Source organism: Bufo bufo, chromosome 1 (genome assembly GCF_905171765.1).
Source record: "Bufo bufo chromosome 1, aBufBuf1.1, whole genome shotgun sequence".
Taxonomy (NCBI): Eukaryota; Metazoa; Chordata; class Amphibia; order Anura; family Bufonidae; genus Bufo; species Bufo bufo.
In genome coordinates this window covers 805570893-805598580 of record NC_053389.1, presented here as the reverse complement: position 1 = coordinate 805598580, position 27688 = coordinate 805570893, and the positions used below count along the sequence as shown (strand labels likewise).

At 50.2% G+C, this 27688-nt stretch overlaps 2 protein-coding genes and 1 long non-coding RNA gene across 3 annotated transcripts; 1 reads left to right on the top strand and 2 right to left on the bottom strand.

The window, feature by feature from the left end:
• Positions 1–890: 890 nt before the first annotated feature.
• Positions 891–19305, top strand: TRAPPC14 (trafficking protein particle complex subunit 14). Its single transcript, XM_040415160.1, has 11 exons — positions 891–1346; positions 4198–4293; positions 4670–4799; positions 10204–10290; positions 10372–10492; positions 10573–10720; positions 11038–11120; positions 11193–11362; positions 11437–11591; positions 16585–16781; positions 17252–19305. The coding sequence occupies exons 1-11, from the start codon at positions 939–941 to the stop codon at positions 17403–17405; spliced, it is 1749 nt and encodes a 582-aa protein (XP_040271094.1). The 5' UTR covers positions 891–938; the 3' UTR covers positions 17406–19305.
• Positions 1296–3966, bottom strand: LOC120986534. Its single transcript, XR_005775695.1, has 3 exons — positions 3943–3966; positions 2187–2245; positions 1296–1369 (listed from the first exon to the last, which is right to left on the bottom strand). It is a non-coding gene; the product is annotated as an uncharacterized LOC120986534 (long non-coding RNA).
• Positions 19306–22083: 2778 nt separating the features above from the next.
• LAMTOR4 (late endosomal/lysosomal adaptor, MAPK and MTOR activator 4) lies at positions 22084–23390 on the bottom strand. The gene is made up of 4 exons (XM_040415159.1): positions 22899–23390; positions 22576–22656; positions 22383–22497; positions 22084–22291 (listed from the first exon to the last, which is right to left on the bottom strand). Exons 1-4 carry the CDS (start codon positions 22899–22901, stop codon positions 22194–22196), a joined length of 297 nt encoding a protein of 98 aa, XP_040271093.1. The 5' UTR covers positions 22902–23390; the 3' UTR covers positions 22084–22193.
• Between the last annotated feature and the right edge of the window lie 4298 nt (positions 23391–27688).

The window sequence follows — 27688 nt, the reverse complement described above, 5'->3', positions numbered from 1 at the left end:
AAAGACACACCTTACCATCGAGGCCTTCTGCAATTTCGCTGATAAAGATATTAAACAATACGGGTCCCAGAACAGATCCCTGAGGTACCCCACTGGTAACAAGACCATGGTCTGAATATACTCCATTGACTACAACCCTCTGTTGCCTGTCCCTCAGCCACTGCCTAATCCATTCAACAATATGGGAGTCCAAGCCCAAAGACTGCACTTTATTGATAACCCTTCTATGTGGGACAGTATCAAAAGCCTTACTAAAGTCTAGATAAGCGATGTCTACTGCACCTCCGCCATCTGTTATTTTAGTCACACAGGATAGGATTAGATACATCACTCATCAGTCAGTATCACACATGATTGGATTAGATACATCACACATCAATCAGTATCACACAGGATTAGATACATCACTCATCAGTCAGTATCACACAGGATAGGATTAGATACATCACTCAGCAGACAGTATCACACATGATAGGATTAGATACATCACTCAGCAGACAGTATCACACAGGATAGGATTAGATACATCACTCAGCAGACAGTATCACACAGGATAGGATTAGATACATCACTCAGCAGACAGTATCACACATGATAGGATTAGATACACCATCTCATCAGGCAGTATCACACAGGATAGGATTAGATACATCACACACATTATACTGTGCTGGAGATTCTGGGACCTGGACACTAACATTTCTTATTCCCCTCAGTTGCTAGGATATCGTCACTCTGAACATCGTTGCTAGGTTACCGGCCTCCCTCAGCATCCGTTACTAGGCCAGTTCGTCGGGTTGCTAAGCGTCCTCGGCTGGCGGCTGGTCACGCCTGTTGCTAGGTAACCCTCCAGTTTCGGCGCTCTGACCCTGCGCACTGCTGCTGGGTTGGGCGCTATCTCTCGGCGCTCGCTTGCTCTCCCCTGCCGGGATCTCATCATGGAGTCGCAGTGCGATTACTCGATGATCTTCCCGGCATGTCCCGTGTTACCGGCGGACCTCCCGGGCCGGTACCGCTCCCTCCCCCGCCGCAATCACCTCTACCTGGGCGAGACGCTGCGTTTCCTGCTGGTATTGCGGCTTCGGAGTGCCGGGGAGGTCGTGCAGGACAGGGCGGGGTCGGAGGCCTGCTGCCGCGGTGACAGTTCTCAGGAGAGCCCGGGGTCTGAGAGCTGCTCCTGGGCCCCGCTGGCGGCTTCTCTCTCCGCCCTGGCCAGTGTGTGCCCGGGGGAGGAGGAGCTGGAGGAGGCGGAGGAGGAGAGCGGCGAGGACGGCGGCGGCGGCGGCGGCTACCGGGGGTGCCGGGCCATCCTGAGCCAGCAGCACCCGGCGGGGGCCGGACCGGGGGTGAGCGCCGAGCGGCCTGTCACCTGTCACCTCTACTACCACTGCTACCTGTCACCTCCACTACCCCTGCTACCTGTCACCTCTACTACCACTGCTACCTGTCACCTCCTGTCACCTCTACTACCTCTGTCACCTGTCACCTCTACTACCCCTGTCACCTGTCCCCACCTGTCACCTCTACTACCACTGCTACCTGTCACCTCTACTACCACTGCTACCTGTCACCTCTACTACCACTGCTACCTGTCACACCTACTACCCCTGTCACCTCTACTACCCCTGCTACCTGTCACACCTACTACCACTGCTACCTGTCACCTCTACTACCCCTGTCACCTCTACTACCACTGCTACCTGTCACCTCTACTACCACTGCTACCTGTCACACCTACTACCCCTGTCACCTCTACTACCCCTGTCACCTCTACTACCCCTGCTACCTGTCACCTCTACTACCCCTGCTACCTGTCACCTCTACTACCCCTGTCACCTCTACTACCACTGGCTACCTGTCACCTCTACTACCACTGCTACCTGTCACACCTACTACCCCTGTCACCTCTACTACCCCTGTCACCTCTACTACCCCTGCTACCTGTCACCTCTACTACCCCTGCTACCTGTCACCTCTACTACCCCTGCTACCTGTCACCTCTACTACCCCTGCTACCTGTCACCTCTACTACCCCTGCTACCTGTCACCTCTACTCCCCCTGTCACCTCTACTACCCCTGTCACCGCTACTACCCCTGTCACCTGTCACCTCTACTACCACTGCTACCTGTCACCTCTACTACCCCTGTCACCTCTACTACCACTGCTACCTGTCACCTCTACTACACCTGTCACCTCTATTACCCCTGCTACCTGTCACCTCTACTACCCCTGCTACCTGTCACCTCTACTACCCCTGCTACCTGTCACCTCTACTACCCCTGCTACCTGTCACCTCTACTACCCCTGCTACCTGTCACCTCTACTACCCCTGCTACCTGTCACCTCTACTACCTGTCACCTCTACTACCCCTGCTACCTGTCACCTCTACTACCCCTGCTACCTTTCACCTCTACTACCCCTGCTACCTGTCACCTCTACTACCCCTGCTACCTGTCACCTCTACTACCTGTCACCTCTACTACCCCTGTCACCTCTACTACCCCTGCTACCTGTCACCTCTACTACCCCTGCTACCTGTCACCTCTACTACCCCTGCTACCTGTCACCTCTACTACCCCTGTCACCTCTACTACCCCTGTCACCTCTACTACCCCTGCTACCTGTCACCTCTACTACCCCTGCTACCTGTCACCTCTACTACCCCTGCTACCTGTCACCTCTACTACCCCTGCTACCTGTCACCTCTACTACCCCTGCTACCTGTCACCTCTACTACCCCTGCTACCTGTCACCTCTACTACCCCTGCTACCTGTCACCTCTACTACCCCTGCTACCTGTCACCTCTACTACCCCTGCTACCTGTCACCTCTACTACCCCTGCTACCTGTCACCTCTACTACCCCTGCTACCTGTCACCTCTACTACCCCTGCTACCTGTCACCTCTACTACCCCTGCTACCTGTCACCTCTACTACCCCTGCTACCCGTCACCTCTACTACCCCTGCTACCTGTCACCTCTACTACCCCTGCTACCTGTCACCTCTACTACCCCTGCTACCTGTCACCTCTACTACCCCTGCTACCTGTCACCTCTACTACCCCTGCTACCTGTCACCTCTATCACCTCTACTACCACTGCTACCTGTCACCTCTGTCACCTCTACTACCCCTGTCACACCTGTCACCTCTACTACCACTGCTACCTGTCACCACCTGTCACCTCTACTACCACTGCTACCTGTCACCACCTGTCACCTCTACTACCCCTGCTACCTGTCACCTCTACTACCCCTGCTACCTGTCACCTCTACTACCCCTGCTACCTGTCACCTCTACTACCCCTGTCACACCTGTCACCTCTACTACCCCTGCTACCTGTCACCTCTACTACCCCTGTCACACCTGTCACCCCCTGCTACCTGTCACCTCTATCACCACCTGTCACCTCTACTACCCCTGTCACACCTGTCACCTCTACTACCACTGCTACCTGTCACCACCTGTCACCTCTACTACCCCTGCTACCTGTCACCTCTACTACCCCTGTCACACCTGTCACCCCCTGCTACCTGTCACCTCTATCACCACCTGTCACCTCTACTACCCCTGTCACACCTGTCACCTCTACTACCACTGCTACCTGTCACACCTGTCACCTCTACTACCCCTGTCACACCTGTCACCTCTACTACCCCTGCTACCTGTCACCTCTACTACCCCTGTCACCCCCTGCTACCTGTCACCTCTACTACCCCTGTCACACCTGTCTCCTCTACTACCCCTGCTACCTGTCACCTCTACTACCCCTGTCACCTCTACTACCCCTGCTACCTGTCACCTCTACTACCCCTGCTACCTGTCACCTCTACTACCCCTGTCACACCTGTCACCTCTACTACCCCTGCTACCTGTCACCTCTACTACCCCTGTCACACCTGTCACCTCTACTACCCCTGCTACATGTCACCTCTACTACCCCTGTCACCTCTACTACCCCTGCTACCTGTCACCTCTACCCCCTCACACCTGTCACTCCTACTTCATCACCCCCTACCACCTCTACCCCCGCCACCTGTCACCCCCTACCACCTCTACCCCCGCCACCTCTACCCCCTACCACCTCTACCCCCGCCACCTGTCACCCCCTACCACCTCTACCCCCGCCACCTGCCACCCCTGCCGCCTGTCACCCTGTTGGTCCTCTCATTTGTCACTTCCCTCTTTCTTTCAGGCCCCCGTCACGGACCCCATAGTATCTTGTGACGAGGTCATCTTCCCCCTCTCCGTGTCTCTAGATCGCCTGCCACCCACCACAGTCAAAGCTAAGGTAAGTGCCCGGTGACGGGTGGTGCTCGCTCTGTCCATCCCACCTCTATAGCGGTGACGGTCAGCGGGTGATCCCCTGTGGAGGACGTAGCCGCAGACCTCTCGCCTCTCTAGACATACAGCTCTTATCTCCACTGATGCACTGTAACCAACCTTCAGCTGTGAGAACACGACAGGAGCATCTTACCAGCCTCCGGATGTTTCCAAGCAGAGATGTTACATCAGATAGATGGGCCCTGTAGTCCTCATAGGAAATGCTCTTCGCCTGATTCACTGACAGCAAGCAGAGGGTATCCGATGTTCCTGGGGTGGATTTACAGGTGGTGGCAGTGTCCTGCTTATGTCTCTGATCCGTCCTTTCCCTCCCTGTCCTGCAGATAGTGGTCACAGTCTGGAAGAGGGACTCCGAGCAGTCCCGGGTGAAGGCGCTCGGCTACCGCTCTCTGCTGCTCAACTCCACCCCAGCGCAGATCTTCAAGGAGGAGCAGGCCGCCTTCAAGGCTCAAGGTGATTTCATAATGCACATCTCAGCTGCTGCAGAACCTCCTAACACACACCTCAGCTGCTGCAGAACCTCCTAATACACACCTCAGCTGCTGCAGAACCTCCTAATACACACCTCAGCTGCTGCAGGACCTCCTAATACACACCTCAGCTGCTGCAGAACCTCCTAACACACACCTCAGCTGCTGCAGAACCTCCTAACACACACCTCAGCTGCTGCAGAACCTCCTAACACACACCTCAGCTGCTGCAGAACCTCCTAACACACACCTCAGCTGCTGCAGAACCTCCTAACACACACCTCAGCTGCTGCAGAACCTCCTAACACACACCTCAGCTGCTGCAGAACCTCCTAACACACACCTCAGCTGCTGCAGAACCTCCTAACACACACCTCAGCTGCTGCAGAACCTCCTAACACACACCTCAGCTGCTGCAGAACCTCCTAACACACACCTCAGCTGCTGCAGAACCTCCTAACACACACCTCAGCTGCTGCAGAACCTCCTAATACACACCGCAGCTGCTGCAGAACCTCCTAATACACACCGCAGCTGCTGCAGAGCCTCATAATATACACCTCAGCTGCTGCAGGACCTCCTAATACACACCGCAGCTGCTGCAGAACCTCCTAATACACACCACAGCTGCTGCAGAACCTCCTAACATACACCAGCTGCTGCAGAACCTCATAACACACACCTCAGCTGCTGCAGAACCTCCTAATACACACCGCAGCTGCTGCAGAGCCTCATAATATACACCTCAGCTGCTGCAGAACCTCCTAATACACACCTCAGCTGCTGCAGAACCTCCTAATACACACCTCAGCTGCTGCAGAACCTCCTAATACACACCTCAGCTGCTGCAGAACCTCCTAACACACACCTCAGCTGCTGCAGAACCTCATGAAGCACATTCCAGCTGCTGCAGAACCTCTCTGAGAAGTCCTTCAGCTCCTCCCCCCCTTCTCGGTGGCTTCTAGTAATCTGATAATTTGCAGTGGGGACAATACACCTCACCCCATTATAAGACTGAGGTGTAACCCCCCAGGTCAGCAGAATGAGGGCGCTGTCCCCCACCTGTTTGGATGAGTAGCGCAGTATGGTCTCGGGTGGGATCGGCCAGGGCGGAGGGGCTTATCTCACTGTAGACACGTTTCCTGTGGTCGGACTTACTTCCTCTCTTGGTCACACGGGTTCTCTGAGTGGAGCGCTCTTCTTCCTGGTGCCGTCTCCACACAACATGTCATGAGATCAGAGCGGGGAGAAGGATAGACATAAGGTGTATGTTGTTCAAAACCCCCTGGTAGTGAAAGGGTTACCATTATTTGGGCAACATTGCCACCCAGTTATCCCGCCTCCTCTGTTGCCCATAACTGTGGACCCATTACTTTGGCAAATGAAACCCTTCTCATACTGAGACACCGGCATCATGAATTACTCCTCATGTCTGGTCCTTCCTCCTCTTACTTCCTCTTTTGCCTCCTTCCTTATCTGGTACTTCATCTCGTTACTTCCTTTTTCTTCCTCCATGTCTGTCTTACCCTTCCTTCTTTCATATCCGGTTCTTCCTCCTCTTACTTCCTCCTTACATGTACAGTCATGGCCAAAAGTTTTGAGAATGACACAAATATTAGTTTTCACAAAGTTTTCTGCTAAACTGCTTTTAGATCTTTGTTTCAGTTGTTTCTGTGATGTAGTGAAATATAATTACACGCACTTCATACGTTTCAAAGGCTTTTATCGACAATTACATGACATTTATGCAAAGAGTCAGTATTTGCAGTGTTGGCCCTTCTTTTTCAGGACCTCTGCAATTCGACTGGGCATGCTCTCAATCAACTTCCGGGCCAATTCCTGACTGATAGCAACCCATTCTTTCATAATCACTTCTTGGAGTTTGTCAGAATTACTGGGTTTTTGTTTGTCCACCCGCCTCTTGAGGATTGACCACAAGTTCTCAATGGGATTAAGATCTGGGGAGTTTCCAGACCATGGACCCAAAATGTCAACGTTTTGGTCCCCGAGCCACTTAGTTATCACTTTTGCCTTATGGCACGGTGCTCCATCGTGCTGGAAAATGCATTGTTCTTCACCAAACTGTTGTTGGATTGTTGGAAGAAGTTGCTGTTGGAGGGTGTTTTGGTGCCATTCTTTATTCATGGCTGTGTTTTTGGGCAAAATTGTGAGTGAGCCCACTCCCTTGGATGAGAAGCAACCCCACCCATGAATGGTCTCAGGATGCTTTACTGTTGGCATGACACAGGACTGATGGTAGCGCTCACCTTTTCTTCTCCAGACAAGCCATTTTCCAGATGCCCCAAACAATCGGAAAGAGGCTTCATCGGAGAATATGACTTTGCCCCAGTCCTCAGCAGTCCATTCACCATACTTTCTACAGAAGATCAATCTGTCCCTGATGTTTTTTTGGAGAGAAGTGGCTTCTTTGCTGCCCTTCTTGACACCAGGCCATCTTCCAAAAGTCTTCGTCTCACTGTGCGTGCAGATGCGCTCACACCTGCCTGCTGCCATTCCTGAGCAAGCTCTGCACTGGTGGCACTCCGATCCCGCAGCTGAATCCTCTTTAGGAGACGATCCTGGCGCTTGCTGGACTTTCTTGGACGCCCTGAAGCCTTCTTAACAAGAATTGAACCTCTTTCCTTGAAGTTCTTGATGATCCTATAAATTGTTGATTGAGGTGCAATCTTAGTAGCCACAATATCCTTGCCTGTGAAGCCATTTTTATGCAACGCAATGATGGCTGCACGCGTTTCTTTGCAGGTCACCGTGGTTAACAATGGAAGAACAATGATTTCAAGCATCACCCTCCTTTTAACATGTCAAGTCTTCCATTTTAACCCAATCAGCCTGACATAATGATCTCCAGCCTTGTGCTCGTCAACATTCTCACCTGAGTTACCAAGACGATTACTGAAATGATCTCAGCAGGTCTTTTAATGACAGCAATGAAATGCAGTGGAAAGGTTTTTTTGGGATTAAGTTAATTTTCATGGCAAAGAAGGACTATGCAATTCATCTGATCACTCTTCATAACATTCTGGAGTATATGCAAATTGCTATTATAAAAACTTAAGCAGTAACTTTTCCAATTTCCAATATTTATGTAATTCTCAAAACTTTTGGCCACGACTGTACATGTCTTCTTCCTCTTTTGACTTTCTTTTTCTTCTTCCATGTATCATTCTTCCTCCTCTCACTTCTACTTTTTTTCTTCCATGTCTGCTCCTGTTACTTCCTCACTCCATGTCTGGTTGTTGCTCCTCTTACTTCCCTTTCTTTCCATTCCTGATTCTTTATTCTCCTAGTTCTTCCTTCTATTTCTGGTTCTTCTTCCTCTTACTTCCTGCTTTCATGTCTGTTTTTCTTCTACTCTTGCTTCCTCTTTACATGTCTTGTTCTTACTCCTCCTTCCTTTTTCCATGACTGGTTCTTCTTTCTTCATTGTCTTCTTCATTCTCCTCTTACTTTCTCCTTCCTATTTTGGTTCTTCCTCCTTTTTTCTTTTAGCTCTTTCCATATCTCCCCCCTCTTACATGTGTGGTTCTTCCTCCTCTTGCTTCTTCTTTCCTTGTCTTGTTACTCTTTTTACTTCCATGTCTGATTTCTTCACTTCCTTTTTCCTTGTCTTGTTATATCTCCTCGTATTTTCTCCACTTTCCATGACTGGTTCTACTTCCTAGTTTGTCTTCCATGTCTGTTTTTTCTTCCTTCCATTTCTTGTTCTTTATCCTCTTACTTTCTCTTTCTGGTTCTTACTCCTGTTACATGCATCTTCCATGTCTGGTTCATCTTCCCCTTCCTCCTTCTGGTTCGTTGTCCTCTTCTCTCCACGTGTGCTTATACCTCCCCATTCTTTCTCTTTTCATGTCTGGTTCTACCCCTTCTTACCTTCTTTCATGTTTGGTTCTTCCTCCCCTTACTTCCTTCTTCCATGTCTCTTCCCCCTCCTCCTTACTCCCCTTTTCCATGTCTGGTTCTTCCTTCTCTTCCTTCCATGTCTGATTCCTCCACCTCTTTCTTCCATGTCTGGTTCTTCCTTCCATGTCTGATTTCTCCACCTCTTTCTTCCATGTCTGGTTCTTCCTTCCATGTCTGATTCCACCACCTCTTTCCTCCATCTTCCATGTCTGGTTCTTCCTCCTCTTCCTTCCATGTCTGATTCCTCCACCTCTTTCTTCCATGTCTGGTTCTTCCTTCCATGTCTGATTCCACCACCTCTTTCCTCCATCTTCCATGTCTGGTTCTTCCTCCTCTTCCTTCCATGTCTGATTCCTCCACTTCTTTCTTCCATGTCTGGTTCTACCCCTTCTTACCTTCTCTTCCTTCTTTCATGTTTGGTTCTTCCTCCCCTTACTTCCTTCTTCCATGTCTCTTCCCCCTCCTCCTTACTCCCCTTTTCCATGTCTGGTTCTTCCTTCTTTTCCTTCCATGTCTGGTTCTTCCTTCTTTTCCTTCCATGTCTGATTCCTCCACCTCTTTCTTCCATGTCTGGTTCTTCCTTCTCTTCCTTCCATGTCTGGTTCTTCCTTCTCTTCCTTCCATGTCTGGTTCTTCCTTCTCTTCCTTCCATGTCTGGTTCTTCCTTCTCTTCCTTCCATGTCTGGTTCTTCCTTCTCTTCCTTCCATGTCTGGTTCTTCCTTCTCTTCCTTCCATGTCTGGTTCTTCCTTCTCTTCCTTCCATGTCTGGTTCTTCCTTCTCTTCCTTCCATGTCTGGTTCTTCCTTCTCTTCCTTCCATGTCTGGTTCTTCCTTCTCTTCCTTCCATGTCTGGTTCTTCCTTCTCTTCCTTCCATGTCTGGTTCTTCCTTCTCTTCCTTCCATGTCTGGTTCTTCCTTCTCTTCCTTCCATGTCTGGTTCTTCCTTCTCTTCCTTCCATGTCTGGTTCTTCCTTCTCTTCCTTCCATGTCTGGTTCTTCCTTCTCTTCCTTCCATGTCTGGTTCTTCCTTCTCTTCCTTCCATGTCTGGTTCTTCCTTCTCTTCCTTCCATGTCTGGTTCTTCCTTCTCTTCCTTCCATGTCTGGTTCTTCCTTCTCTTCCTTCCATGTCTGGTTCTTCCTTCTCTTCCTTCCATGTCTGGTTCTTCCTTCTCTTCCTTCCATGTCTGGTTCTTCCTTCTCTTTCTTCCACCTCTGGTTCTTCCTTCTCTTCCTTCCATGTCTGATTCCACCACCTCTTTCCTCCATTTTCCATGTCTGGTTCTTCCACCTCTTACTCTATACTTTCCTCCACCATAGGTCCTTCTCCTTTGCCTGCTTCTTCTATCTGCTTGGCACCACTTCCTTCCTGCTTCCATGTCTTCTTCTGCTCATCTCCCATAGTTCTCTGTGGTAACAGTAGTGCCTCCTACCTTCCTCCTGACTGACCTCTCTTCTCTCTCGCAGTGAGTACCCTCCTCACCGTGCTCCCACCTCCCACCCTCAGGTGCCGCCAGATCAGTGTATCCGGGAAACACCTCACAGCCCTGAAAGGTGAGCTGCCGGAGACGCGGGGGGCAGTGCAGGTGAGTGACGCCCTTACACCCGCCCTCACCCCGTCTTTCTGCCCCTCAGTGCTGAACACCTCCTCTCAGGATGAACTCTGTATTCGGGATGTTCGGATACTCCCCAACTTCAATGCCAGCTACCTGCCTGTCATGCCTGACGGATCCGTGCTCCTCGTGGACAATGTCTGGTAAGATGGCGAGGTGACCCCGGCCGCCATCTACCCCCGTGCCCCCCACATCTGTAACGTGTCGTCTCCTCTCTGTCCAGTCACCAGTCCGGAGATATCAGTATGGCCTCCTTCCTGCGCCTGCACAGCTGCTCGTCCCAGTTACCCAGCATGCTCTGCTCCCTGGAGGAGCACAATTTCTTATTCCAGCTGCAGACTGGAGAGCGCCCCCCTGAGGATGCCAAAGAGGTGAGCAATCAATAAATATGCATGACAAGTGTGGCTTTAAGCAGTCATCACCATTTCTGACATCTCTGCTTGCTGTCAGAGAATGTGAAAATTATTATTCAGCATTTATACGTCTCACAGCTGAAGTTTTGTTACAGTTGCATCCTGTCCAGAAAAGGCTGTCTGGACTCCAGACTGATACATAGTAACAAATTCAGGGGAGGAAAGAGGGTTGTGCTGCTGAGGGTCTGAGCTATATACAGGTGGAGCACAGCTGCAGTGTAAAGCAGTGTGTCATGTGTCCTCCAGTCTCTCACCTTCTTCTTTGGGTTCCCCAGGGTCTGGAGGTCCCTTTAATTGCTATAATTCACTGGTCCACCCCAAAGCTGCCATTTACGTCTGGAATATACACCCATTACAAGTAAGTCCGTCCTCCTACCCCTGGGTACCTCTAGATGGCGCCAGCAGTCTTCATTGCTTCCTTCCCTTCCAGACTCCCGAGTATCCGTCTGGAGAGGCCGCGGTTTGTGATGACGGCGCGCTGTGACTCCCCAGTACAGATGCACACCCCTTTTCGGGTTACCTACACTCTGCTGAATGACTTGCAGGACTTCCTGGCTGTCCGACTGGTCTGGACCCCAGATACCAACATGGCGGCAGGCGGTGAGTGTTGTATGAAGTATGTGGGGGAGGGGGGTATGGGAAGGAGGGAGCCTCATGTAATATTCTCCTCACAGGTAGGTGTCTGACAGAAGAGGAGCGGCGAGGTACACAGGCAGCGCAGGAGGCGGTCGTCTGCTACACCCCCATCAATAGTCTGGGCTTCTGCCGGAAAGGCAGCTCCGTCACCATCGGCGTCACATTCATGGCGCTAAAAGCTGGGCTGTTCGAGGTAGGAAGTGGTGTCACTCCTCTGAGCCCCAAGAAACCTGCACACCCTTACACTTGGGGTATAGGATAATGACACTTGAGGTACAGGATGACGACGCTGACACTTGGGGTACAGGATGACGACGCTGACACTTGGGGTACAGGATGACGACGCTGACACTTGGGGTACAGGATGACGACGCTGACACTTGGGGTACAGGATGACGACGCTGACACTTGGGGTACAGGATGACGACGCTGACACTTGGGGTACAGGATGACGACGCTGACACTTGGGGTACAGGATGACGACGCTGACACTTGGGGTACAGGATGACGACGCTGACACTCGGGGTACAGGATGACGACGCTGACACTTGGGGTACAGGATGACGACGCTGACACTCGGGGTACAGGATGACGACACTTGGGGTACAGGATAATGACACTGACACTTGGGGTACAGGATAATGACGCTGACACTCGGGGTACAGGATAATGACGCTGACACTTGGGGTACAGGATAATGACACTTGGGGTACAGGATAATGACACTTGGGGTACAGGATAATGACACTTGGGGTACAGGATAATGACACTTGGGGTACAGGATAATGACGCTGACACTCGGGGTACAGGATAATGACACGCTGACACTTGGGGTACAGGATAATGACGCTGACACTCGGGGTACAGGATAATGACACTTGGGGTACAGGATAATGACACTTGGGGTACAGGATAATGACGCTGACACTCGGGGTACAGGATAATGACGCTGACACTTGGGGTACAGGATAGTGACACTGACACTTGGGGTACAGGATAATGACACTGACACTTGGGGTACAGGATAATGACACTTGGGGTACAGGATAATGACACTTGGGGTACAGGATAATGACACTTGGGGTACAGGATAATGACGCTGACACTTGGGGTACAGGATAATGACGCTGACACTCGGGGTACAGGATAATGACGCTGACACTTGGGGTACAGGATAATGACACTTGGGGTACAGGATAATGACACGCTGACACTCGGGGTACAGGATAATGACACTTGGGGTACGGGATAATGACACTTGGGGTACAGGATAATGACACTTGGGGTACAGGATAATGACACGCTGACACTTGGGGTACGGGATAATGACACGCTGACACTTGGGGTACGGGATAATGACGCGCTGACACTTGGGGTACGGGATAATGACGCTGACACTTGGGGTACAGGATAATGACGCTGACACTCGGGGTACAGGATAATGACACGCTGACACTTGGGGTACAGGATAATGACACGCTGACACTTGGGGTACAGGATAATGACACGCTGACACTTGGGGTACAGGATAATGACGCTGACACTTGGGGTACAGGATAGTGACACTGACACTTGGGGTACAGGATAATGACACTGACACTTGGGGTACAGGATAATGACACTTGGGGTACAGGATAATGACACTTGGGGTACAGGATAATGACACTTGGGGTACAGGATAATGACGCTGACACTCGGGGTACAGGATAATGACGCTGACACTCGGGGTACAGGATAATGACACTTGGGGTACAGGATAATGACACGCTGACACTCGGGGTACAGGATAATGACACTTGGGGTACAGGATAATGACACTTGGGGTACAGGATAATGACACGCTGACACTTGGGTAGAGGACAGCGACACTTGGGGTACAGGATAATGACGCTGACACTTGGGGTACAGGATAATGACGCTGACACTCGGGGTACAGGATAATGACACTCGGGGTACAGGATAATGACACTCGGGGTACAGGATAATGACACGCTGACACTTGGGGTACGGGATAATGACACGCTGACACTTGGGGTACGGGATAATGACACGCTGACACTCGGGGTACAGGATAATGACGCTGACACTTGGGGTACAGGATAATGACGCTGACACTTGGGGTACAGGATAATGACACGCTGACACTTGGGGTACGGGATAATGACACGCTGACACTTGGGGTACGGGATAATGACACGCTGACACTTGGGGTACGGGATAATGACACGCTGACACTTGGGTACAGGATAATGACACTCGGGGTACGGGATAATGACACTCGGGGTACGGGATAATGACACGCTGACACTCGGGGTACGGGATAATGACACGCTGACACTCGGGGTACGGGATAATGACACGCTGACACTCGGGGTACGGGATAATGACACGCTGACACTCGGGGTACGGGATAATGACACGCTGACACTTGGGGTACGGGATAATGACACGCTGACACTTGGGGTACGGGATAATGACACGCTGACACTTGGGGTACGGGATAATGACACGCTGACACTTGGGGTACGGGATAATGACACGCTGACACTTGGGGTACGGGATAATGACACGCTGACACTTGGGGTACGGGATAATGACACGCTGACACTTGGGGTACGGGATAATGACACGCTGACACTTGGGGTACGGGATAATGACACGCTGACACTTGGGGTACGGGATAATGACACGCTGACACTTGGGGTACGGGATAATGACACGCTGACACTTGGGGTACGGGATAATGACACGCTGACACTTGGGGTACGGGATAATGACACGCTGACACTTGGGGTACAGGATAATGACACTCGGGGTACGGGATAATGACACTCGGGGTACGGGATAATGACACGCTGACACTCGGGGTACGGGATAATGACACGCTGACACTTGGGGTACGGGATAATGACACGCTGACACTTGGGGTACGGGATAATGACACGCTGACACTTGGGGTACAGGATAATGACACTCAGGGTACAGGATAATGACGCTGACACTCGGGGTACAGGATAATGACGCTGACACTCGGTACAGGATAATGACACTCGGGGTACGGGATAATGACACGCTGACACTTGGGGTACGGGATAATGACACGCTGACACTTGAGGTACAGGATAATGACACTTGAGGTACAGGATAATGACACTTGGGGTACAGGATAATGACACTTGGGGTACAGGATAATGACACTTGGGGTACAGGATAATGACACTTGGGGTACAGGATAATGACACTCGGGGTACGGGATAATGACACGCTGACACTTGGGGTACAGGATAATGACACTTGAGGTACAGGATAATGACACTTGGGGTACAGGATAATGACACTTGGGGTACAGGATAATGACACTCGGGGTACGGGATAATGACACGCTGACACTTGGGGTACAGGATAATGACGCCGACACTTGGGGTACAGGATAATGACGCTGACACTTGGGGTACAGGATAATGACTCGCTGACACTTGGGGTACAGGATAATGACACTGACACTTGGGGTGCAGGATAATGACTCGCTGACACTTGGGGTACAGGATAATGACGCTGACACTTGGGGTACAGGATAATGACTCGCTGACACTTGGGGTACAGGATGACGACACTGACACGTGGGGTACAGGATGACGACGCTGACACTTGGGGTACGGGATAATGACACGCTGACACTTGAGGTACAGGATAATGACACTTGAGGTACAGGATAATGACACTTGGGGTACAGGATAATGACACTCGGGGTACGGGATAATGACACGCTGACACTTGGGGTACAGGATAATGACGCCGACACTTGGGGTACAGGATAATGACGCTGACACTTGGGGTACAGGATAATGACACGCTGACACTTGGGGTACAGGATAATGACGCTGACACTTGGGGTACAGGATAATGACGCTGACACTTGGGGTACAGGATAATGACTCGCTGACACTTGGGGTACAGGATAATGACACTTGGGGTACAGGATAATGACGCTGACACTTGGGGTACAGGATAATGACGCTGACACTTGGGGTACAGGATAATGACACGCTGACACTTGGGGTACAGGATAATGACACTCGGGGTACGGGATAATGACACGCTGACACTTGGGGTACAGGATAATGACGCTGACACTTGGGGTACGGGATAATGACACGCTGACACTTGGGGTACAGGATAATGACGCTGACACTTGGGGTACAGGATAATGACGCTGACACTTGGGGTACAGGATAATGACTCGCTGACACTTGGGGTACAGGATAATGACTCGCTGACACTTGGGGTACAGGATAATGACACGCTGACACTCGGGGTACAGGATAATGACACGCTGACACTCGGGGTACGGGATAATGACAAGCTGACATTTGGGGTACAGGATAATGACAGTTGGGGTACAGGATAATGACACTCGGGGTACGGGATAATGACACTGACACTTGGGGTACAGGATAATGACACTTGGGGTACAGGATAATGACGCTGACACTTGGGGTACAGGATAATGACGCTGACACTTGGGGTACAGGATAATGACTCGCTGACACTTGGGGTACAGGATAATGACTCGCTGACACTTGGGGTACAGGATAATGACTCGCTGACACTTGGGGTACAGGATAATGACTCGCTGACACTTGGGGTACAGGATAATGACGCTGACACTTGAGGTACAGGATAATGACGCTGACACTTGGGGTACAGGATAATGACACGCTGACACTTGGGGTACAGGATAATGACACGCTGACACTTGGGGTACAGGATAATGACTCGCTGACACTTGGGGTACAGGATAATAACACTGACACTTGGGGTACAGGATAATGACACGCTGACACTTGGGGTACAGGATAATGACACGCTGACACTTGGGGTACAGGATAATGACACGCTGACACTTGGGGTACAGGATAATGACACGCTGACACTTGGGGTACAGGATAATGACTCGCTGACACTTGGGGTACAGGATAATGACGCTGACACTTGGGGTACAGGATAATGACGCTGACACTTGGGGTACAGGATAATGACACGCTGACACTTGGGGTACAGGATAATGACGCTGACACTTGGGTAGAGGACAGCGACATTTGGGGTACACTGAGATAGTGACTTGTATACTGTACTCTGGCGCCACCTGCTGTCACTGCTCACACACTGCACTGTGATCTCCACAGCTCTCCCAGCACATGAAGCTGAAGCTGCAGTTCACGGCAAGTGTTTCTCAGGCCCCTCCGGACGCTCGTCCCGTCTCACGCAGGAGTAGTCCCAGCAGCCCTGCCCTGAGGGACCTAGAGAGACAGCAGCAAGGGGGCGCTCTAGGGAGGTCGCAGTCCTTCTCTCACCAGCAGCCCCCTCGTGGGCAGCTCATCAGGTAAGAATAGCGTTCCGGTCATCGCGGTATGGGAACACATGGCCTATAATATGCGGGAAAGTCTGTAATCCGTCTATTTCCTGCAGTGGACGGAGCTGGTAACTGCAGCAATAACTTCAGTGGGGGCAGCGCTGCAGTTACCAGCTCTGTCCACCGCACAAAAAAAAAAAATCCCAGCTGGGGGCGCTGTTGCATTGTTGTCTATGGCAGGTGCATAAGGCTGGCAGTGGTACTGCAAGTAAGCTGTAATTTGCAGTAAGATTTGAAGGATCGGCAGATTCTTTTTTCCGGCAGTGAAAAGCGTTTAAAGCTCAGGGTGTGTTCTGCTAAGCAATGGCGTATGGTTCAGATCAGCAGGTCCATCCCCTTTAAATCGGGTACATGCATCTACAGCATTAGACTGGGGGACTAACATGTCCTTCATCCTGACGACAGCCTTTGTGTCTTACTGTTTGTGTGCTCCCCCGCAGGACTGGAAGCGTGATGGAGCGGCGCGCTATCACCCCACCCGTGGGGTCTCCCTTGGGTCGACCACTCTATTTGCCCCCCGAGCGGGCTGCTCTGTCTCTGGATAAAATTGCAAAGCGGCAGTGTAAAGTCCTGGTGGTGAATCCGGTCCAGTGACTCGGTGTCGTCAAGGAGGAGATTCGTTCCCCCCCCACTTCCTGAATGTGGAAGGGGGCGCCAACACAGTCTGGGATGTGTGGACCAAGCAGCCTGTGCTGGAAGGGAGATTCAGCCCAATCCTGGATCGGGGGATTAAAGGGCCAACGCACGGTTGGCTCAACCAGGGACCGGAGCCACATAGTGTTTGCTGGACGGGGAGACTGGGCTCTGTGGAGCTGGATGCAGCAGAGTCAGACGGGTAACGGGGCCAGATGCAGCCTGTGCGGGAACAGGAGGCCGGGGTTAGGGAGCGGGGAACTGGGGGTAGACCCTGCCCACGTGGACAGGAAGTGCGATATAGCCCCGCTCAAGTGGGCGGGGTGAGAGCCCAAAGAATGGGGGTGGGACTCCGATACTGCCCTCCCTGTGATGTGAGGAGGTGATGGCAGAATGTAGCGGGCCTCGCCGTTTTCCACGCCATCGCTTCCAGATTTTATGTTTACATTTTTTATTTTTATTTATACATTTCATTTTTGGGATCCCCCCAGTTTACTGTCAGTATATACACTGGAATCTGATGGGGGGCACCCCGCCTATAGGACAGCAGGATGATGGGGGCGCACTTACTTGTGGCTGCGACACTTCCCTTTTTTTTTAAATATTAGTACAGGTCAGATTTTATTATTTTAATAGAAGAAAAAAATATATATATAATTTAAAGGTACAAGAGCCAGCAGAGGGAGACGGGTTCTTACTGTGCCTGTGATCAAGTGCCAACATTGCTGTACTGGTGCTCCGCCTGCTGGTCTGTGTGCTGTACTGCACCTCAGCTGCTCCACCTGCTGGTCTGTGTGCTGTACTGCACCTCAGCTGCTCCACCTGCTGGTCCGTGTGCTGTACTGCACCTCAGCTGCTCCACCTGCTGGTCCGTGTGCTGTACTGCACCTCAGCTGCTCCACCTGCTGGTCCGTGTGCTGTACTGCTCCACCTGCTGGTCCGTGTGCTGTACTGCACCTCAGCTGCTCCACCTGCTGGTCTATGTGCTGTACTGCACCTCAGCATAGATAGTCGAGGTAGGGATCATTATACATGCACCAGTATTTACAGGGACATTCCAAATAAGACTGGGTAGCGAGGGGGGTGATGCTGCAGGGACTGTTTAGTGCAGATGGAGGGGTCACTGCTCCCTCTGCTGGTTGCTCCCTATACTGGGTACTACAGATGGTGGGGTCACTGCTCCCTCTGCTGGTCGCTCCCTATACTGGGGGTCACCGCTCCCTTCCATGCTGCACAATGAGCCAAAACAATACTAGGTGAGCGGGTCATGCAGCTGTTGAGTAGGGGTTGTGCCCGGTGACCCCCTGGTACAGCCCTGTGTAATAGGATGTGACCTTAGGGGTTAAAGGTCATTGCCACTGGATTAAACATTTAAAGGGAAACTCCACTTGAAATCTGTACAGGGAGGTTCCAGCCATGCCTGCCTCTGAGATCCTTGTCCTTCTCGTGGTCTGTCACTCCGCCATATCAAGACTCCCGGATCTCAGGTCCACATGGGCCGGGAGAGAGGGAAGGGTTTGAAGATCTCTGGTAACTGAGCCCAGCGTTTGGGTGGTGTTCCCCTTTAAGAGCCCTGGAACATGTGTGTTAAAGCTACTGTGGACTGAGGTCCAGCGATTCAGCGCCGGGGGAGGGGTCCGGGCGCACAACCGTACGTGTTACATGATGTACTTGCCAATAGGTGAGGGGGAACGCCCCCAGACTGCACTTACCATCCCCCAACCTTTCCTGCCAATACTTGAGCGCTTTCCGTGACCCCCCCTCCCCCCATACACACTGGAAGTTGTCGCCTCGCAGCCGCACTTTACATTTTACGTGTTTTATAATTTATTTTGAACAAACTGAATACAGAACTCCATTCCAAACGTCTGCTGGTGTCATTTGTGAAAGTATTCACGCCCCGCGGCCGTCTGCAACTCAGATTCCAGTAGGAGGGGACGCTGCCTTCCCCCGGTGACTCTATCCTTCATTATTCCTACTAGAATTGCTTGCAGTGGCGGTCCGGCTGGGTGGCACCAGTTGAGGGCGTGTCCTGCACAGTCTGACTATCCAATCAGTGTCACTGAGCTGGACCTTCACTACAAACTTCCAGCAGGAATAATAGAGGAATGGCGTGAGATACATGAGGAACGCAGGTAGGTAGGTACTAAACCGGAGAGGTTTTCTCTGCCCAGCAGCGCCCTGGTCGCACACCTGGCTGTGTAGGGAACTGCAGCTGTCCCTATTCACTTACATGGAGCACAGCGCCAGGTCATCTCGCCGTCACCTGTGACTACCCCTCTACTACAATCCATGAAACCCGACTGGTACCAGTACACAACTGGGGCACCATTATAAGAACTGGTGCTGAAGCCGGACGCATATACAACGTTTCTGCGCCATAACCAAGAGATGAGGTGTCCGTCGCCCTGCAGCCCCCACCCCGGGACCCCGCAGAAGCGGCCATGTCTGCGACCATCCACAGCTGTGTATCTGAACTACATTCACTCCAGTGGAGCCGAGCTGCAATACCAGACACATCCTGTAGACGGGGGGTGGCGCTGCTTCATGGTAAGAAATAATGCGGTGACCCACTGCCTTGTAGGCTGCTGCTCTCTGGTGTCAGCACTGAGGACCTCCAGTAAGTCACACATCTGATACCTGCAGCATTAGAAGGAACAGGCTTTGTGGTTACTGTCCCTTTAAATTTAGATCAAATGGGCTAGGGCCTTACCTTTAGAGGATGTTATATTATATATATAAGCTGTTTACCCAAAAAAAAACAACAGAAGTCTCTACGTAATACAAAGCCTGGTCTCCGGTATGAAGGCGCAGCCTGCAGTGTAAAGGATGGAGGTTTTCTCTCATTCTGGTCGTCATGGCTACATCTGAAGCAGAAACGTGTTTTTATAAAGGTGACAGTCTGTCTTCCAGACCTTTATTATATCTCGCAGGTGAGGGTCTGTTCCAATTGTATCCAGTGCAAACAATCCTGCGGGTTTAACCCCTCGAAGACACGCAACCTACGTTAACGGTGCCCTGTAGTCATCGCGGAGCTGTACAGACCCTCTTCTGCGACAGCAGTAAGGAGACGCCCCCTGCCATCCCACCTTCCTGCGCCCCTTAGGCCCTGCCCGATGGAGGATCTAATAAGATGCCCGTCAGACACCACACACTGGTACCGCAGCGCGCTCTATCAGGCCATCGCACACGGCATCCAACTGTTCTGAAACTACAACTCCCAGCATGCTCCATTCACTTCCATGGCAGTTACAAGAACAGCTGAGCAAGTGTGAATGCTGGGAGTTGTAGTTTCACAGCCGGAGGTTAGTGGGATTAAACTGAAGAGGTTTTCCTGAGGTAGCACTAGTGATGGCCTCGCCTTCCGCTTCCCTACCGCCACACAACTATATACCTCAGCGGTAGGGTCTTTAAACATGGCGCCCACTCTGGGGGCGGTGCCATAACTCCTGGGTTTCTGCTGAATTAAACCACAGCCACCTGGAGGCACCGTCTGCGATTGGCGATAACGGTGATCGCAGACATCATGCAAGTGAGACCACGCTATTAGAGTGCTGCGCTCCTCCGGCCCAAATGGCTTCACCGCGGGGAGATTGGGGAAGCCTACCCCTGCGATGTCCCTACGGAGCCCTGCCTGTGGCCCCCACAGAAGCACAGTGGAACTCCCCTAGACTGCAATGGTAATGCACTACAGTGTGTGGGAGAACCGATCAGATGAGCATATGTTAACCCCTGTATACATACGACGCCGGCTCGTACACGTAGCGGGCAACACAGATGACGGTGTGTGTCTGCTGTTTCAAACGGCAGTGGCCCTCAGCTAATGTCCGTGACCTGCAATAACGCAGATCGTAGACGTTACAGCCTTTAGCTGCCATGTTCAAGTGTGATCACGGCCTCTAAAGGGTGAAAAACCCAGAAGGGCGCGCTTCCAGGTTAAGACCAGCAACCCCGTGCAGCGATCGGGGATGCTGGTCATTATTTCTAAAAGGCTGGGTCTCTTTGAAGAGACCCAGCCTATTAGAGCTGCAGGTCCTATGTTGGCCAGCAGGTGGCAGGCCAACATAGCAGATCAGAAATGAGAGAATTACTATACTTCTTATGGGCCTATAGGAATATTCTCTAAACTAAGTAGTGGACATTGTGGCCTCCTAGAGGGGCTACAAAAAAAATCTAAGAAAAATATATATATAAATCACCCCCTTTCTTTAGAATAAAAATACATAAATAATAATAAAAAAAGGTAAACATCATGGGTATCGCAGCGTGTAAAAACGCCCGTAATATTCAGATATTTTACAAATACGGTGAATTGTGAAACAAACAAAAAAAAAGTATCAAAATGACCAATTTGCCATTTTTTCATTGTTTCTCTTACCCCAAAAAATTTAATAAAATGGTATCAAAAAGTCACACTCCAAATAAAAACTACAGATCACCCCGCAAAGTTATGGGGGTCAGAATATGGCGACGAAACACAAGAAAACCGCTACAAATGTGGCATGGCTGTAATCGTACCATAAAACTGTAACAAACCCTCCGCTGTGAGAAGTATCCGGACACGAGGTCACCTACCCTCTGCAGATTAGCAGGAAGATGAGATCCTGATCATCCCGGACTAAGAAGGGTTAACAGTCCATAAGCTTTCAATAAACTTTATGTATAAAGCAAAATAAACACAATACAACCCGGGGGGGAGGGGGGTCGCCAAGAACTGACTTCCTTCTATACAAAGTCCAAGATGGCGGCCTAGACGCTGATGGGCTCCCGCACCACGTTCTGCCGCTTCACCACGTAGATCTTCTGTCCGGAGATGGTGACGAGGAAGGAGTGCTCCCCGAAAACGACTGCGGAGGAGAAGACAGGCTGCTGTGAGAACGGCCCCTCTTAAAGGCTCTCTGTGAATGGGGCTACTGCCCCTTTAAGTAGCGGACTCACTGCTCATGCGCTTGAAGGGCATCTGGTCCCCCAGTCCGTGGAAGCCGCAGGCCGTGGTCACCATCTCCCGGATCACGCCGGCCAATCGCTCGTCATTCTCCAGGTCGCCAGCGCTCTGAGGACACAGATCATTGGTTTGAGGAGCCGCGGATCGCGGACCCTCAGGTGGCGGCACGAGGAGCCGCACACTTACCGCCAGGACGCCATCCTCGCTCATCACCAGGTAACCCAACTGGTCCGGGATCCGCTCCAGACCCTGAGTGAGGGTGGAGGTCTGAGAGGGAGGAAAAGAAAGACACCAGAATCTCAGCACTGCTCATCCTGCGCTGCCTGCTTCATGAACACAATGCCTAGGCTACAGTAATGACTGACACTTCAAGGCAGAGCCTCTTGTAAAGGGTCTATAGAAAGCTGGGTGACCACTACAACAAGGAACCCAGAGACATGGCTAAGAAGGCAGTCACAGCGTTCACTGCACCCCGCCATGATACATGGAGACCATCAGACATCACCCACCATCTCTGCAGCGTTCACTTCCTCCTCCTAGGCACACAGCTCCGCCCCGCCGCTTCCTAATAGGCCGTGCGCAGAAAAAAGTGTCACACGATTGGCTGGATTTCCTGTCAATCACACACAACCCCCTCCGCCTGTCTGTATAATCAGCTGCGCTTCACGTGATTGTGGTCTTCTTTCTGATTCGTCCAGTGGCCTGTCAATCTTAGCAGAAGTAACCGATGCGGGCTGGGATTGGTTCCGTGCGTCAGAGGCTGGAGTGTAGGCTAGATGACAAGTCACTGACGTAGTTTCCTGTGCGTATAGGCGTCGGCCATATTTCTGTAGTCAGAAGTGAATAGAGACCTATGTAATTAGCTCACCCATTATGGCTTCTATTGTGGAGACATATTTGGAGCAGGACCAGGATAACAGTTCTACTTTCATACTTAGGGATATTAGATTATATAAGCAGGGATCAATGTGAGTCCTTGCACCTGCACCTCAGATGACTGCGCTGATATTGTCATTAAGATGGCCTGCATTGAACATGGACATAGCCGCCATCACTAGTAAGCTCCGCCCTGACCTTAGAGCGCAACCAGAATTTTTCATTTTTTTTTTTTTGGACAACTTATCCCGAAATCACGGACAGCCAACATTTTTTACGGACAAATTGGAAAACCGTAATAAATCATAGAGATTATAAGTGTTGAGCGAACTTGTGTTTTAAGTTCGGCGTCTAAAGTTCGGGTTATCGAAGAATCGTGTTATGGATTCTAAATTCCGTTGTGGACCGTGGTAGCGGAATCCATAACGCGATTCTTCGATAACCCGAACTTTAGACGCCGAACTTAAAACACAAGTTCGATGGAGCCCCTAGAGGCTCCCTTCTCCCACCTCATTCCACGCCCTGATTGACAGGCCAGCGTTCACGCCCTCCTGCCGGCCCTGAGTGCGGGGTAGTGTTTGGCGCAGTCGCAGTGAAGGAAGGCTGCCCCTGATGGCAAAAAGGAGAACACCGTATCTTTTGTTACAAGTTATAGCCCTGATTATCCAGAAATATGCAGAATTGTAAAAAAAAAACACCTTTGAAGAACAATGGACGGGTATCGCCCAACTCGGCATTAAGTGTATTGCGCGTCGCGCGCCCATCTTGGCCCAGAAAATTAGTCCTAGTTTTTTACACCGAGAGAAAAAAAAACGCAACGTATCTACCTGGCTGAAATAGAAGGGCACCTACCAGAAATGTCTCGGCTGTCAGTCTCCGCTATGCTGCGGTACACCGGGGCAACGTAGCAGGTTTTCGAGTGCAAGGTTTGGAAAGGGTTAATCCCCCTACTAGGGGAGGGGATCATAAACGCAAGCTTTTGAATAGGGAAGTTTTTTGGGGATTTTTTTTTTTTTCCTATGGGCACCTCGGCTCCGCCAGGGTTAAATCGCAGGCATGATTTGATCCCCGCACTATTGATTTTGGATCGATATGTTAAATATTATATCTTTCTATGAATTGCACTTTTTTTTCCTATTATACATTTTATATCTATTTTTTAGCCCCATGTCTTGTATTAGAACAATGGATTATTGAATGGAAGTTGGGTGTGTTCGGGGTTAATCAGTAGCTGCGTCGACTTAAACCAGAGGGTTAAACTGTTCACTTTAGTCATGGGGAAGGATCAGAAGTGATCGATCCGAAACGCGTAGATGTGAATCTACTGTATTTTAACAATAAAGGCTGTCGCTGTATGGAAGCTGGATACCTGCGCAAATCTTTTTTTTTGCCATAGAACAAATAAAAAAGTTACAACCGTTTAGACCACCACGTGTCTGGTCATTAAAGGACTAACCCCACTAGTTAGGTAAAGTGCTTACTGATTACCAGTGAGCAGCTGGCAGTACATGGGCACGGTCACATACACCGCTCCAGCGGTGCTCTCCCAAACCACCACCGGCGAGACCTAGGTGTATTGGGGACACTTGCCACTGATAGTCCATACAGAGAATACGACGGGGAACCTACCTTCAGTCGGTTATATATTTTCTGAAAGTTCATTGAAGTCCCCTCATGAGTTCCGGTAATTCGGGATGAAACATGGCATGTAGGGCTTTATAAATAGGGTACGAATAGGGATTAGGCCCCAATACAGGGAAAGGTTGCGTGTGGGGTCGCCCCTGTCGGGGCGGGTGCTCTGTGTCTATTAGGCAGGTAACTGTCACGGATGATGTTGCAGATAGCTGGAAGTTATAAATAAACGTCCGACTGGCTTGATCCCAAACTAAGGAGCATAAAGGTGACCCCTATAAAACCCTAAGAGCTCTCCCTGACTGCTAAGCACATACAAGGGTCTCAAAGGTAGACGATTGTATGCCCCCGTACCTAAGACTTTGTGACACCTGAAAACCCTATAATAGTGAGGAGACACGACCACCGGCTCCCTGCACTTAATACGGAGGGAGTCAGGGTCACCTAGAATCAAGCCAGCAAGGAAACACAATACATGAAAGGACTTTGTGGCGAAACCAACCTCGCCACTGGGCTTTGGAGAGGACTGGCTGCTGGCCTCTTGCCCCAGGATTATGGGCCCTATCATCAGCCCATGCAAAACTTAAGCTCCATGGCAATTGAACTGTATGTGTGTGGTCTGAGCGCCATTCAATAATATGCGCTCAGACCTAAGCTATCTGGGGATATGTTGCATGTCTTTATTTTATGTAGTAAATGTAACCTTGTGTATTTTATTGTATTTTATGTCTTTTTGCAACCATGTGCTCAATGGAGTCTGCCTCTATCCCTGGATATAATTTGATTATTTCCCATTGTCTCCAGGAAAGAGGGCTCTGTAAAACTGGTTTGAGCCAGATAGCCATGTGCCAGCCAGGGCCCAAAAGATATTTTACTAACTTTTGAACCCCTGGTCTGATTCATGCCAGTTTTTAATATGTTGTTCCCCTGAATGGATTGATTGCGAATATGTAATTTTTATGTGAATGTGATGTATGGTTTTAGAGTTATGAAAGTTGGGTAGAAAGTATGTTTAACTGTATGTATAATTGAGTCTCCTCTCAGGATAAGGGGAGGGAATATGCTGGGTGTGTTTCTATTGTCCCATTGTGTGTTTAAAGGGTGATGTCTGTTCTGTTGTCTGCAAATGTGTATTGGCGGTCTCCCTTTGTCCTCAGAGATAATTGGATTGCTCTTCAGGTTGTCTGGACAGAGAGGAGGAAACCATGATGCATTGTGGGGATATGTTGTCCTATGTCCCAGTCTTCATTCTGGTCCTCTGGGGGCGTGAACGATTGGTTGCTGTAGTTACATTGTATGTGTTGTTAATTACTGATTGGTTGTATTTCAAACCCCTGTGGGCAGTACTATGTTTGTTTTTTGTGAATAAAAGAGGCTGTACTTCAAGTACAGTCAGACCACTGCTTGACCCTCAAAACGGAGCCTTGTCTCGTTATTGGGGGGATTCACTGTATGCTGTTAGAAGACCGATTGCCAGGATTGTATGCTTTTCCTGTTCGTCTGCTAGCAGCTATTCGTGAGGTTCCAGTTTGAAGTGCTACTTTGTATCCAGTTCGGGAGTTGGTGTTCTGCAGTAGCTGTGCCTGTCTCTCAGAAAGGGGCTTATCGCCTAAACGGATTTGAACCCCTTGTCTGCTGAAACGGTCCGTTACAGACTTATCTGAACAAGCAGCAACAAAAGTCTCCAGCAGTGAACACTTCAATCCAGGAAGTAGTATAAACCGCAAAGTCAGGCAGTATGGGAGGGAATATAAAGGAAAGAGGATTAGTCTAAATAGGTGACACCTGGGAGAAGGAAATGAGATGACTAAGTGAAACCAAAACAAAGAACATCATGCAAGAGGTAGAAAAGGACGTCTGTCAGACCTTCTCACAGAAGTGGCGGTGACAGTAACCTGTTTAGCCCCCTACCCTTTATATAGGTAGGGCCCTGTTCTAGGGTAAAACAGGAGAACAAACAAATGCCTTGACCACAAGAGTGCCGGTCACCATTGTCCTTCTGCCACTCCACAAAAGGACCATTACGCCAACAGGTGTGGATCTCTCTACTAGACGTGGTAAGATCCACCCATTTTTTTCTTTTTCCATTTATCTTGTGGAATTAGTAAGTGGCGCTTGTATCTAAATTGCGTTTTTTGTCTCACAACAATGTGGTGTATACGATACCTATTTTAACCACTTAAGGACCACAGGTTTATACCCCCTTAGTGACCAGGCCCTTTTTTACAAATCGGCACTCCACAACTTTAGTGGTTTATTGCTCGGTCATGCAACTTACCACCCAAATGAATTTTACCTCCTTTTCTTCTCACTAATAGAGCTTTCATTTGGTGGTATTTCATTGCTGCTGACATTTTTACTTTTTTGCAAAAAAAACGAGATCCATATATAAATGTTTCTCTAAATTTATTGTTCTACATGTCTATGATAAAAAAAAAGGTTTGGGTAAAAAAAAAAATGGTTTGGGTAAAAGTTATAGCGTTTACAAACTATGGTACAAAAATGTGAATTTCCGCTTTTTGAAGCAGCTCTGACTTTCTGAGCACCTGTCATGTTTCCTGAGGTTCTACAATGTCCAGACAGTACAAACGCCCCACAAATGACCCCATTTCGGAAAGTAGACACCCTAAGGTATTCGCTGATGGGCATAGTGAGTTCATAGAACTTTTTATTTTTTGTCACAAGTTAGCGGAAAATGATGATTTTTTTTCTTTTTTTTTTTCTTACAAAGTCTCATATTCCACTAACTTGTGACAAAAAATAAAAACTTCCATGAACTCACTATGCCCAT